Source organism: Pyricularia oryzae, chromosome 2, assembly GCF_000002495.2.
Source record: "Pyricularia oryzae 70-15 chromosome 2, whole genome shotgun sequence".
Classification (NCBI taxonomy): Eukaryota; Fungi; Ascomycota; class Sordariomycetes; order Magnaporthales; family Pyriculariaceae; genus Pyricularia; species Pyricularia oryzae.
In genome coordinates, this window is record NC_017850.1 from 3,129,516 (window position 1) to 3,142,501 (window position 12,986).

The following is a 12,986-nucleotide window of genomic DNA, read 5'->3' on the forward strand; positions in this document are numbered from 1 at the left end:
CGCTGGTTCGCGCAATCTGGCCCGCTGTGCTAATCCGTTACGTTAGCTCACCCAACGTACCCACCTCCCGTCATAGTTAGACAGACTGCTTAGTACAGAGGTACTTACATTTAGTATCAGGACAGGCCAGATCCAATGCCAGACAGCAAATCACAAAGGCCAAGATGAACACCAGTAAATTGACCGAATCCTCATCCTTAGATGCTGGTGAGTACTGTTTCTGTTCTCGCTAATTTCGGGTCATTTGTTTCCAATTGCTTCTGGAGCCTGCGCGCGCGTTGCATTCCAAACGTCCAGCCGCTCACCTCTCTTCACCGTAGCTACCGTGACACTGACAACCAACCCTCGCTCCTCAAACAGTTGACTATGACCCCGTACAGCACCTCAACCTCCTCTTCAACCACCCGGCCTCAGTCACATCGATCGAACCAGTCAGCGCGGCGCTGCAGGCTCACAAGGATGGCCTATCGACGTCGATAGTCGAGCTCGAGACGGAGCAGGCCTACGGGCCGTCGTCGTCGCTGGAGCGCATGCAGAGCGCCCAGGCCGAGCTGGCCGGCCTCTTCAAGCGCATCGAGAGCGTCCGCACCCGCGCCCTGCAGACTGAGCGGAACATCACCACCATGACAGCTGACATCAAGCGCCTCGACGGCACCAAGCGCAACCTCACCCTGTCCATGACCGCCCTCAAGCGCCTCCAGATGCTGACCACCGCATATGAGCAGCTGAGGGGCCTAGCGAGGTCCCGCCAGTACCGAGAGTGCGCCGGCCTGCTGCAGGCCGTCCTGCAGCTCATGAAGCACTTTAATAGCTACAGGTCCATCGAGCAGATCGCCGTCCTGAGTAGAAACGTCTCGGAGCTGCAGAGGGAGCTGCTGGAACAGGTCTGTGAGGACTTTGAGCTGGCATTTGCCAAGGGAGACGTTACAGCCCACAGGCCGACACTGGTGGAGGCCTGTCAAGTCATGGATGCCCTCGGGGATAATGCCCGCGCTCGCCTGGTGACATGGTACGTCAACACGGAGCTGCGGGAATACCGTCAGGTGTTCAGGGGCAACGATGAGGCCGGGAGTCTGGATAATATCGGTCGGCGTTTTGCGTGGTTTCGCCGGACGCTCAAGACCCACGAGGAGGAGCACGCTGCCATCTTCCCTCCCCATTGGCGCGTCAACGAGACCCTTGCCGCTGCGTTTTGTGACGGTACGCGCGACGACCTCAAGGGAGTACTGGAGAGGAGCATGCGCCGCCCGGATGCCAGTGGCAAGATCGACGTCAACCTATTGCTTAGCTGTCTGCAGGAGACCATGGACTTTGAGCAGAGCATTGAACGGCGATTCGCCTCGGAGATGCCCCGTGCGAGTATTGACACGCTCAGCTCCGCGGATGAGAGGGGCACACACACCTTCAATGGATCTATATCGGTCGCCTTTGAGCCATATCTCAGCCTCTGGGTCGAGTCTCAAGACAGACAGCTGGGTTCCATGATACCCAAGTACCGAACCCAGCCGCTCATTCCAGACGACGAAGAGTTTAGCCCCCAGGCTGTAATCCCTTCAGCCATTGAGCTGTTTCACTTTTACAAGACAACTCTGTCTCAGTGCGCCAAGCTGTCGACTGGTGACAGGCTCCTTGATCTTACAAAGATATTTTCAAAATATCTCGACGAGTATGCGCAGCAAGTCCTTCTGGGCTTCCTGCAACGGGGTGGCCCTCAAGGCCCCGCCATCGAGGACACCATTCTGGTGCTCAATACTGCCGACTTTTGGCACACAAACACCAATCAGCTCGAAGAGAATATTAGAAAGCGTGTCGATCCCGAACTGGCAGTCAAGGTCGACCTCTCATCCCAGTCGGACGCCTTTCTTGGCGTTGCAAGCGCTGCAGTCCTCGCGCTAGTGCACAAGGTCGAAGCTGGATGTGAAGGGGCCTGGCGTGAGATGAAGAACACGAACTGGAGCCGGATGGAAGGCGTTGGAGACCAAAGCTCATACGTGGCTGAGCTGCTCAAGCATGTCAACAATCAGGCTGAAGAGATTCTCCCGTTGGTTGTCAAGCAGCAGTATGCTCGCGCTTTCTGCGACAACCTGGTTGAACAGATGGCCAGCGCATACATTGCCAACATTGTTCTTTGTCGACCTGTCTCCGAGGTTGGCGCCGAGCAGGCGAGTCTACAATCCATGATGACAACGGTGTCTTTCCATTCTATAAACTGAGCTAACATTGGTCTGTGGCAGATGCTCCTGGATAAATACGTCCTCACAAAATCCTTTGAGAGCCTAATGTCGTACCACACCCACTCCAACCCCGAAGGTTCTCAGTACACACCCTCGGCCAGCTTTGTGAAGCGCGTCAATCAAATTATGTCGCGGATTGACCCGCTGCTCAAGACGCTGCAAGTCCGGGCCTCGCCGCCCGAGGGTCTCGTGCAGGCCTACCTGATCCACATCGGCGACAAGTCCGACACCAACTTCCGCAAGATTCTTGACCTCAAGGGCCTGCGCTCCAAGGCCGACCAGGCGCACCTGGTCGAGCTCTTCACCATCCACAAGGAGGGCACTGCCGCGCCTGGCGGCAAGCAGCTCGTCATGAGCTCGCCCCTGCTAACCCCGCTCATGGCCTCGTCTGGCTTCGGCGGCGGCGGCGCCATGGCCACCAACCCAGGCCTCGACGCCGCCAGCAGCATCGGCGAGAAGCTCCTCAGCGCCGCCCGCGACACGGGCGTCACGGGCCTGGGCGTCAGCATCCCCGGCGGTGCCGGCGGCGGGAACCCGCAGGTCAACATCAACGAGAACCTCAAGAATATTGGCAAGTTCTTCAGGAGGGATATCGGCGGCCTGGGGGCGCGCTTCGGGAAGCGCGATGTCACGCCAACTGGTTCGGGCGGTGCTGACGACGGGGGCAGGTGATTTTGGATAACAAAAAAAGATCGGACGCTTTGGGGTTTTGTCAGGAGCGGAGGGTAGACAAAAAGATGATTTTGGTTTTCATTTTTTTCATTTTTTTCTTTCAAAAATCGTGTCCGATGAGTCTTCCCAGTTTTGTGTCTCGTCTAACCATATAAAACAGAATGATCGAGTCTTCATATGATATATAATTGGGCCATCGCAAAAGCAAGTTCATCGCAGCCTAGAAAAGACAAAACACGCCATGTTTAAAATCACGGCGTCAAAAGATTTTATGCTCCTGGTATGTATGCTTCGCGTAATGAGGCCAACAAGACAGGCCTTTCCACAAAAAGAGCTTTCCAAGCGCTTGTAAATGTATAGAAAATATACAGAAAGGTAAAAACACACGCATACGTGGGAAAAGCAAATATTCTACAGTGTACAGATACAACCATGAGAGAGTGCTTGTTGTACAGTCATAATTGCGCCCCCCTCAAAAAAAAAAAAAAAAAAAAAAAAAAAAGCCAAGGGGCAGCAGCAGTAGCATCGGCAAAGGCAAACAAACGATTGTAATCAACAAACACGCATCAGTAAACAGCACCAACCCAATCCAAAATACCATTTATCACCTGGACGGCACCCAGGAGCACACCGGCCAGGCCCCAAAGGACGGCCTCGACGGAGATGATGGTGAGCCGCACGAGGCAGGATAGTCAATTCCCACCTGTGCCCAGAAGCAGGCGCCGGTTCTTCTTGATAACCGAGTAGAGCGACTTTTCGAGCTTCTCCGTCTCGCGCCGCGCCGCCTGTAGCGTCTTCTCGGCCTCTTCGACGCTCATGAGCGGCACGTTAGCAAAGGCACGCGTAGTCATGGCGGCCGCCGTCATGTGCGGCTGCCCCGGAATGGGCTGTGGCTGCCCATCCGCGGCAACGTCGCCATCAAATGCCGACATGAGCGGTTCGTCGGTCCAAGTGGCTCCCGGCCCTGACACCGGTTCCCCAGGCTGTATCCATGGTGCGATGTTCGACAGTTGGCAGTTGCCGGCATCCGACTGCTCGTTCGCCTTGCCGCCTGCAGGGCTGTTGACTGCGCCCTGGTTCAACTTGGGGAGGACAAATTGGTTGATATAATAAATCGCCTCCTCGCGCTGAATCTTGGCTACAGGGTCGCTGGCGTAAGCACTACCAGCAGGTGGGAAGAAAGATGGCGGGCCGTTGGGCACGGCGCGCCCTTTGATCAGACTGAAACCACCGGCAGCCTCGTACCGCGGGTGCATGAAGAATGCGGGAGTGCCAGCGCTGTTGGCTAAGCTCTCTTGCAGTCGCAAGAATCGTGCCTCCTCCTCTGGTGACAATCCACGCACACAATCGCCATTTGGCGTCAGCATAATGCGGACGCCCTCTACAATCTTGTGCACAACCTCACCGCCTAGAAGCTTGACCTGATCTTCGTCGTTGACGACAGATTTCGTGGGAGTCGACATCTCCTTGGCTGTGGTAACGGCATCCAAACGTTCTAGCCTGTGATGGATACTGTGGGGAGGCTCGAGAAGGCTCTTGATCGCAGTGGTGTCAACCAAACCTTGGCTCTCAAGCTCCCGTAATGTCGTAGCTGGAGATGGTGCCTGCTTCTCCGCAGGTTCGTTTGTCCCCCGTTCCGGCGCGGTCTCCGGTATCGGTTCCTTGGGAGGCTTCTCAGGAGCGTTTGCCTCTGCCTTGGAGACCTCTCGGGCATCTTCTCTATCCTTACCCTTGTTCTTAGTACCATCGGTGCTGGTCTTGCCCTGCTTGCCCTTGTCCTTGACGAGGACAGGTTGCTCGACCTCCTTGACGGGAACCTCTTTTTGCGTCGCCTCGGCATCCGCATCATCAACATGCGCTACAGGACCCGGCGTTGCCGCACAACTCTCGGTAGGCGTAGACGGCCCACTAGCCACAGCCCTCTCCTTTCTCTGCTTTTTCTTGCGACCGAGAATGGGCGCAATCACTGGCACCTCTTCCTCCGGTACCGTCTGGGTAGAGATCAGCTCAGCTGCGTCTTTCTTTGTCGCCTGCTTGCGTTGTTTGCGCTGCTGGCTCTTCGTAGTAGAGCGCACTGCTGCGGATCCTATCCTGGAGGCACCCGCAGGCGGCGGAGAATTGGGCCGCGAGGTTGTGATCGAGCCTGAGATCACTGAAGCGCTATCCGATGGGAACTCGCTGTGGGGCGTGCCTGGGCGGTGAGAAGACAGAACCGATGAGCGACCCGAAGTTCCAGCAGCAGCAGCGATTGCCGTCGCAGCATTAATGGGAGGTGGGACTTCAGTCCTTGGGGTGGGCGTGGACACGACCCGAAGTGTCTTCGGTCCAGTGCGTGCGGCGGTCGTCGTGTTGAAAGATGTCGCGGATGACGGCGTTGGAAGAGCCGGGTAGTCCGCTGACTTCTCGGTAGCAGAGGCAGAATCGGCACCCTTGGTTTGTGCCGCACGAGTAGCGGCAGCAATATTCAAGATGCCAGGGGTAGGCTTCTTGTCCATGGTCTTTTGCGTTGCAGGCAACGCTGGAGTTAAAGCTGGGGATGCCACTTTTAGTGTCTCCCCAGCCCCAGCCTTCTTATTTTTATTCGTTGCTGTGGTTGTTTTGGGCGCCGTTGCTTTGGACGCCGACTGCATTGCAGGAACTGCCGGTTGAGCTGCAGGAGCCGGCTTCGGGGCATTCAAAGCAGGGAAATCCTCTTCATGCAGGACAGCCTTTCCCTGGGATGTTTTGGAAGATTGTGCAGCAATATCCTTGGTGAGGCCGCTCTCGACCGCCGAGGCTCTAATGCTTTTCTTAGCTTCATCGTTTGCCTTTTTGGATGATAGTGATGGTGCCGGAGACAGAGGCGACGCTGTTAACATTGGCATAGTCGAATTCAGCTGAGTTGGAGAAGACTGCGCGGTGGTGATCGGAGGACCAAATCCAGGAGGAACTGAGGGTGTTCCAGAACGCCCCATGACCCCGGTGAGATTGCCTGGAGGAGGTAGAAGCTCGGCCGGCTCGTCCGAGACCAGGGCGTCGATGTTAGTAGCGACATGCTCGTCCAACTCGAGATCGTCATCTAGTTGAAGGCAACTGTATTAGCATTTCAAGCGCTCCAGACCAAGTTTTAAAATTGCAGAATTAGCACTCAAGTTGTCCGTCCCCACGAACGCCGGTTAGTTGGGATCAGTCGAGGAAGAGAGCGGTCGGCAGCTTAGTTATATACATTGTTTGCTTAGGACACTTTCCAAGGGAGCACTCAGACACGGCGGTCACACACAGGCCACAACCTCCTCCATCGTCTTCCCGAGGGCATTTATGCAGTCCGAGTACCATGGAGTAGATGTCTGCCATTGTTGAAGAAGACCAAGTTATATTTCTCTTGTCGGACAGAACCAAGGCCGCTCGACATGATGCCGAAAGGAACTGGGTCGACGAGTTAACGTACATTGAAAACCCTCAAGGAAGACGATGACGGCTTGCTTGCCTGCCTGGCGGCTGTCCGGGCCGATAAGGTGCTGTTCCCAAGCCATCCCAGCTGGAAGGTGTGGTCCCGCCTTGTGATCCTCATACCCGCATCATATATGAGAAACGATGCCGAAATAACGAGGTGGTCCGTTGTGGAATCCGCATTCCGCCCAGTCTTCTTCACCCTCTCGTCCCACAGCCCGCGAAGCAAACTAACGCCTGGCAAACCGATACCCCTTAAACCTGGGGGTGGATTTTGCGATGCTCGCTCAAATGAAAGGAATAAAAACCCTCGTATGCGCCCATAGTGCTCGCCTGCCTAATTAATAGGTTGAGACAAAACAAAGCATGCAAAGACAAATGGAGTTCCTAGCCACCACGAATAACAAAAAAAAAACCGCAACCAGTTGGCAAAAAAGAAGAAAAAAGAAAAGACTTGGGTAAACATGAGTGTACAATCCGAAACAATATGTATGTCGTTGCTGCGGCTTTGGCGATGCTGTCGTTGCTCGCCTCTCTTCCTCGACTACCATCCCCTGTTGTAACCCTGGCCGTAGGGCATCGGATTGTACCCACCTTGCGACTGACCCCCGAACATTCCCTGTCCGACGTTGACATTGGTCTGGTGCTGCATTCGCGCTTGCAGGATACTCGGGTCCGCAAGATCTACTAGGACACCTCCCCCAGAGGAGGAAGTGTTAGCATGCCTGTGCTTCTTCCCCTTCTTCTTCTGCTTCATTCCAAAGTCTTGGAGGTTCCCGGCTTGGTTTCCGTAGAACGATGCCAAGAGGCCAGGAGCAGGAGCCAGGGTAGACGACGCAGAGGGGGGAGGCAACTGATTAGGAAATGAATGGAGGAGGTACTCACGCTTTCCAGCGTCGTGACCTGCGGCACTCTGTCCACCACGGCCGCGCATGATCGACTGGAGAAGATCGTTGTTGGATTCCTTGGATACGCCCACGCTTCCAAACGCAGAAGAGCCGCCGAATGCGTGCCCCTGTGCACCAAAGAGGTTCGGTGGTGTGCCGGTCGACTTGAGGCCCGGCGGCGGGCCAGAGATAGAAGTAGCGTAATATTGACTAGCAGGCTGTGAGTGGAAGGATGATGACGAGGGCATCATGGACGACTGCTGAGCCATCGCTCTGGGGTTCGCAGCCAGTTTGACCGATGTCGAGGAACCAGCTCCGTTGTCGTTTGCAAAACTGTACCTGGAGCCTTGGCGGTTGTGAGCCTGGCCCTGCCCCTGTCCCTGGAAAAGCGATGTCTGAGCCGCCCCGATACCAGGAGGAAGGTGGTCGGCGAATGCGGCCTGCGGGCGTGAGAAAAGTTGCTGCTGCTGTTGAGGAGTCATCGAACGTCCACCTAGAGACCCTGCAGTTGATGATGGCATATAGTTGGAACCGATAGCGGGTCCAAAGATGCCCTCCGAGTTGCCTGTCCTCTGGATTGGGGGTTGAGTTCCAGGCCTGTGTTGGTCAAAGGCGCTATCAAGACCAATATCACGGTCTTCAGGTTCTCCACCAAGGGCATGGCTACCACCCTGTTCAGGCTCTCCCTCTGAGAGGTCTTGGTTATCCAGGGCCTCTGCCACACCGCTGACGCGAGTCTCGTCTTCATCACCCAGCACTCTCCTCTTCTCCCCGCCCCGAGAGTCGAACAGAGGCGGATATGCTGAAAGTGAGAAAGGTTCCATGAGACGGAGCTGCGTGGAGCCACCCCCGATAGCCTTGATATATTCGATGGTAGCATCGTCGAATCGCCTGGGCATCGACTCGTCGGCGGCCTGAGTAGACGTTCTCGAAGGGCTTTGCACTGGTTCCGTCGGCGGCTGTGCTTGAGCAGTTTCTGAATCCCCTTGCGATGACTCCTCCACGGGCTCCTGCGGGGCCTCTACGGTCGCCGGCAGAGACATGGACACTGCAGGGCTTGAAGCCGCCCCGCTAGTTGCATGACTTCCACGCCTGCTACGAACCTGAGGATTGCGAGCCCAGTTGGCCGAGGAAGGCAGGGCAGACGAGTCCCCATTGTCGGAGCCTTCCTTGCTTCCAGCGCGGGCCATGGCCTGTGACGATGGTTGGGTCTGGCTGCTAGGCGCAGGAGTTTGGGTTTGCTGTCTGGAGGACGTTCGCGACGACGAGCCAGCGGCGTTTGAAAGGGGCCGCTGTGTGTGAATGCTGTTCATCGACGACAAGTCCTGCCGCGTGTAACTATCATCCTCGTCAGCCTGCTCGTGGAGGAACATGCACTGCCGGTTAGAACATTGCTCGTGTCTCAGCCAAGCCGAACAGTACTTGGTAGTGCCCAGTTGTGCTTTTAGTACTCTGTCCCCGTTTTGCGAGCCGTTGACGGCGGCGATACAACGCTGGGCATCTTCCTTCCTCTCAAAGGTAACGTAAATGCCCAGGGATTGGTTTTGGCCATCCGAGCTCCGGCGGTTGCTGATCGAGATTTTCTGGATGTTTCCGTATTGACCAAAAAACTCGGGTTTTCGCAGTGTCTTGAGAAGCTCGTCTTCGCTGCCAGTCGGCGTCAAGCCTGTCACATAAACAAGGTTTTTCTGGACGACCCTGACACCAACCAGGTTTTTACGGTTCTCTTTCTCCGCCTCGCGTTTTTGAACCTCTTTCTGGCGCTGCTCGGCAGCTCGTTTCTTCTGGTTCTTCTGTATGTTTGCGCGGAACTCGGCGACTCTGTAGTAAGGGATGGGTCAGTAAACGCCCCTGCGTGCAGCAGCCATCTTCTCTGGAATGGCAGTCGCTCGGCCGGCCACATCAAAATTTGACGCGAGATGGTCTGGGGTGGAAGGGCAGCCACAACTTACTCCTCCGTAGTAACAACTTTCCACTGAATGGTCTTTTCGTCATAGGGTCTACGACATGCAGGGCAAAGACCATTCATGTTGGTCTTGATGTTGTTAAAACAGAACTGGCATATTTGATAGCCACATGGGCATGGCCGGAAGTTACGATCGGAAAGGTCCAGCTGCTCGATGCAAAGAGGGCTGGTTGTTGTCAGTAAAAGAACATGGGAATGCAGGCGTCGCATCCAAGTGTCCAGGGTCATAGTCGGCGAATCCTCTGGGTATAAGATGCCCAATCTATAGCCACTGGGCCACTGATGAGTTGTCCAAGCTTACCAGGTGTCATCCTCCTCGTCGATGAAGGTATCTTGCGGGGCCATGATTAGATGTGATTGACTACTGCCAAAGGAGTCGTCGAAGCGGCGAAATGGATGTGGTTGAAGATGTGGTCGACTTGTTCAAAAGTCGGGAACGAGCCGAAACGCGACGGGGATCAGTCAGTATGGGATAGGTGGATGGCGATTAGCGAGCAAAAATTACAGTCTGCTGGATTAATGCTGCAGATGGATGGCGTATGTAAAGACGAAGAAGGAAACAGATACAAACAGGCCGCTTTCTAATGAAGTTTGCCCGGAATGAAAAACCGAAACCCTCGACTGGGAGATGGTTGTGTACTTGTATTTCGTGTTTTGTGTTAATGCGTCGCCCGTTCTCGAGGAGGGATGAGAGCGGAAGAAGGTTTGAATGAACGAGACTGCCTGTCTCACTGGATGGAGCACACAGAACAGAGCCTTCCCGGCGCGACTCGGGCTAAGGCTAACCTAGGTGGGACTGGGCGTCACTTCATGGCACGTGGCTTGTCACAGTTGTCGAAAATCATCTGGCAACTCTACTACCTACCCTGGACTTTCTCAAACACTGCGGACCAAGCTAGACCCCAGCAAAGCAATGGAGCCCAGCCAGCCGGCCAGTTGCGGCCTCAGGCCCATTTGAGTTCAGATCCTCCATGAACCTATCGCACGCTGCCCATTTCAATTCCTCAATGCAGGCATAAGCTTTTGGCGGCACGTAATTTGTCGATGTCGGCCGGCTCCCAATCCCAATCCCCTCTGTGACGACACCAGACGACAACAAAATCTCCAGGAACCAATTGCTCGTCCACCACCGCCAATTCCGCCATGGCTACCAATGTGTGCAGGAGCAGAGCGCTGGCCTCAGCTTTGAGGCCCGTCAAGCCTGCTACTGTTCGCCCGCGGACCGAAGCTGCAGTGCGGCTCTTCTCGGTCTCGGCCGCCCGCGATGTTGTTGTCCCCAAGGATGCACCAAACGTCCGACAAGCTCCCCGGGCACCCATTGGCAAGATAGAGGTCCCGATAGTCAACCCTGCCGACAAATACGCGTCCAAGGCCGAGAACCTTCATCGCTACGGCCAATGGCTGATGTCATGCCTGCCCAAATACGTCCAGCAGTTTTCGCTGTGGAAGGATGAGCTCACCATCTACATTTGCCCGTCTGGTGTCATTCCCGTGTTCAACTTCCTGAAGTGTAAGAGCAGATTCTTTGTTGATAGCATGCGAGTATGTGATGTCTGTTTTCTCGTATAGCTTGGCTAACGGTACCCCCCGATTCGCAGACAACACTTCTGCCGAGTTTACAACAGTCAGCGATATCACTGCCGTTGATTTCCCTACTCGGGACCAACGCTTCGAGATCGTCTACAACCTTCTCTCTGTGCGACACAACGCTCGCATCCGAGTCAAGACATATGCGGACGAAGCCTCGCCTGTGCCTTCCATTTGCAGTATCTACGATGGTGCCAACTGGTACGAGCGTGAGGTCTATGATATGTTTGGCGTCTTCTTTGTTGGTCACCCCGACCTGCGTCGCATCATGACCGACTACGGCTTCGAGGGTCACCCGTTGCGCAAGGACTTCCCTCTCACCGGATACACCGAGGTTCGCTACGACGAGGAGAAGAAGCGTATCGTCACAGAGCCTCTGGAGCTTACCCAGGCTTTCCGCAATTTCGAGGGTGGTTCGAGTGCGTGGGAGCAGGTTGGACCGGGCAACGACAGAACACCCGAATCGTTCAAGCTGCCTACCCCCAAACCAGAGGAGCCCAAGGAAGAGCCCAAGAAGTAACAAACGTGGCTGACGCCGTGTATATAATATTGTCTTCCATTAGCAACTGTTGTTTTGGAACCGGGAATCCTAAAAACTTGCATAGAGTTTTGCTCCTTAGTCTTGATTGCGAATTCTGACTTTGACGATAGGCTTCTTACGTGATGCTATTTATGCTGCCTGTCTAGCTGACTGTATTGTATTAATATCCATATCCTCTGACTAGCCATCTTTCCAACTGGGCCGTTGGAGGAATAAGTTTGTTAGAGCGCATGGTATCTGAACCTTTTACAGGCTTGATATTTTTGGGAGTGACTTCTAGATCATCAGATCGAAAGATTTTCGGGCCGTCACAGTCCGATTTCCGATATCATCCCAAGTTTCTCCCAGCGGCGACATTTAGGCTGACTGCACGAAGCACCCAGTGTGCATCCTTTCTCCTGAATGGGCGAGCAGTGTCGTAGCGTTGGTACCCTGTGCTGACGTTGTGATGAGGGCAAAAAGGAGTAGAAAGTCAGCTATAATGTCACAGAATATGTAGCCTCACGATCTGTGCGGGCATGCAGCACGCATTCGCAGTGAGAAACGGCGGGTCCGTGAAGCTTTGCTCTATATAGCTTACGATTGAGGAGCCGAAATCCCCAATCTGTGTCCGACCATCGAATTCTGGGGTCTTGCTCCATGAACCGCATACATATAGTCCTCCATGCTCTCTAGTGTGGGCATTATATAACTCTGACAAAGTTATCCCTTTACATCCCGTCACTTCGGTTATCTTGGTCCCGCTGTACTATACTCATGATACTACCCTAGTCCGGTCAAAGCGATACCAGATAGTCTACTTCTTATACTATTTACTACCATACGTATCAGATCGGCAAAAAAACAAACCAGAATCATATAAGATGTACAAAGTCGGAAATGTCGCGGACAACCTCGGCCGGGACTCTTCGGAGATCCCAGCCTCTCTGATCAAGACTCTACGATCCCGTCATCAAAGCCTACGAGACCCGTTTCTCCTCCAGCGTGACGACACGGCTTTCAACGACATGATCCGCCAACTAGCTTTCGAGGAGCTTGAGAGGCCTACAAGCAGCGGAGACGAGTGCGAAAAGGCTAGCGACCTTGACATGACCAAGTCGTCGGGCACATATGCCACAGCAAGGGATGATTCGACCATCGCCTCCCGCGACACTGCGTTCTTCTCCAAAGGGGCCATTTTGAGCGCAAACAAGAGAATGCTAGGTGCCAGGAGGCGCTGCAAGAGTGTCTTCAAGCTAGTCCTGGCCAGGTTGTGTAACGGCGGTTGAACAAACCAATGAGACATCATGAAGGCCGACAGACTATCAGACGAGGAGGCCAACGCCTCTGTGATGGAAAGCCTAAGCAATTCCAGGGGCCAACGTTTGGCGGGGCAGGCACTCCTAGGAGAAAACCTGCTTCGCGGCTCCTCCTAGCATTCACGGCCCCAAGAAACTGTACACTAGTTCTTGAGACGATCAACCGCACGGTCCCTCCCCTAGTCACCACGGCCTTTCTCAACGGTCAGAACCACTGGGACTGGTGCACATGGTCTGAGTTGCATCATGTGTGTTACACCAAGTATCATTCAGCATCTTTTCCCAGGTCAATTCTCATTTGGGGATTCCGGCGACAACTCTGGGGCGTGTGGGAGGAGTCGCAAGGTACTGTCGACACTATGCGATCACACT

General features: G+C 54.6%; 5 protein-coding genes across 5 annotated transcripts; 3 read left to right on the forward strand and 2 right to left on the reverse strand.

Moving 5' to 3' along the window:
• Positions 1-83: 83 nt before the first annotated feature.
• On the forward strand, positions 84-3,196 carry MGG_01331 (vacuolar protein sorting 53). The gene is made up of 3 exons (XM_003714208.1): positions 84-207; positions 361-2,162; positions 2,235-3,196. Exons 1-3 carry the CDS (start codon positions 165-167, stop codon positions 2,904-2,906), a joined length of 2,517 nt encoding a protein of 838 aa, XP_003714256.1. The 5' UTR covers positions 84-164; the 3' UTR covers positions 2,907-3,196.
• A 402-nt stretch (positions 3,197-3,598) lies between these two features.
• Positions 3,599-5,401, reverse strand: MGG_11230 (uncharacterized protein; the record flags this gene model as incomplete). Its single annotated transcript, XM_003714209.1, has 1 exon — positions 3,599-5,401. The coding sequence occupies one exon, from the start codon at positions 5,399-5,401 to the stop codon at positions 3,599-3,601; it is 1,803 nt and encodes a 600-aa protein (XP_003714257.1).
• Positions 5,402-6,879: 1,478 nt separating this feature from the next.
• MGG_11229 (uncharacterized protein) lies at positions 6,880-9,533 on the reverse strand (the record flags this gene model as incomplete). The annotated part of the gene is made up of 4 exons (XM_003714210.1): positions 6,880-7,022; positions 7,221-9,043; positions 9,175-9,354; positions 9,490-9,533. 4 exons carry the CDS (start codon positions 9,531-9,533, stop codon positions 6,880-6,882), a joined length of 2,190 nt encoding a protein of 729 aa, XP_003714258.1.
• A 630-nt stretch (positions 9,534-10,163) lies between these two features.
• On the forward strand, positions 10,164-11,502 carry MGG_01333 (uncharacterized protein). Its single transcript, XM_003714211.1, has 2 exons — positions 10,164-10,698; positions 10,787-11,502. Exons 1-2 carry the CDS (start codon positions 10,332-10,334, stop codon positions 11,293-11,295), a joined length of 876 nt encoding a protein of 291 aa, XP_003714259.1. The 5' UTR covers positions 10,164-10,331; the 3' UTR covers positions 11,296-11,502.
• Positions 11,503-12,179: 677 nt separating this feature from the next.
• Positions 12,180-12,584, forward strand: MGG_01334 (uncharacterized protein; the record flags this gene model as incomplete). The annotated part of the gene is made up of 1 exon (XM_003714212.1): positions 12,180-12,584. The coding sequence occupies one exon, from the start codon at positions 12,180-12,182 to the stop codon at positions 12,582-12,584; it is 405 nt and encodes a 134-aa protein (XP_003714260.1).
• Between the last annotated feature and the right edge of the window lie 402 nt (positions 12,585-12,986).

Excerpts from the sequence above, each read along its gene's own strand:
- MGG_01331 (XM_003714208.1), top strand. The coding sequence starts at position 165 with ATGAACACCAGTAAATTGACCGAATCCTCATCCTTAGATGCTG. Across the intron at positions 208-360 it reads ATCCTCATCCTTAGATGCTG|TTGACTATGACCCCGTACAG; the intron begins GTGAGTACTGTT and ends CTCCTCAAACAG. Across the intron at positions 2,163-2,234 it reads CCGAGGTTGGCGCCGAGCAG|ATGCTCCTGGATAAATACGT; the intron begins GCGAGTCTACAA and ends GGTCTGTGGCAG.
- MGG_01333 (XM_003714211.1), top strand. The coding sequence starts at position 10,332 with ATGGCTACCAATGTGTGCAGGAGCAGAGCGCTGGCCTCAGCTTTGAGG. Across the intron at positions 10,699-10,786 it reads CGTGTTCAACTTCCTGAAGT|ACAACACTTCTGCCGAGTTT; the intron begins GTAAGAGCAGAT and ends CCCGATTCGCAG.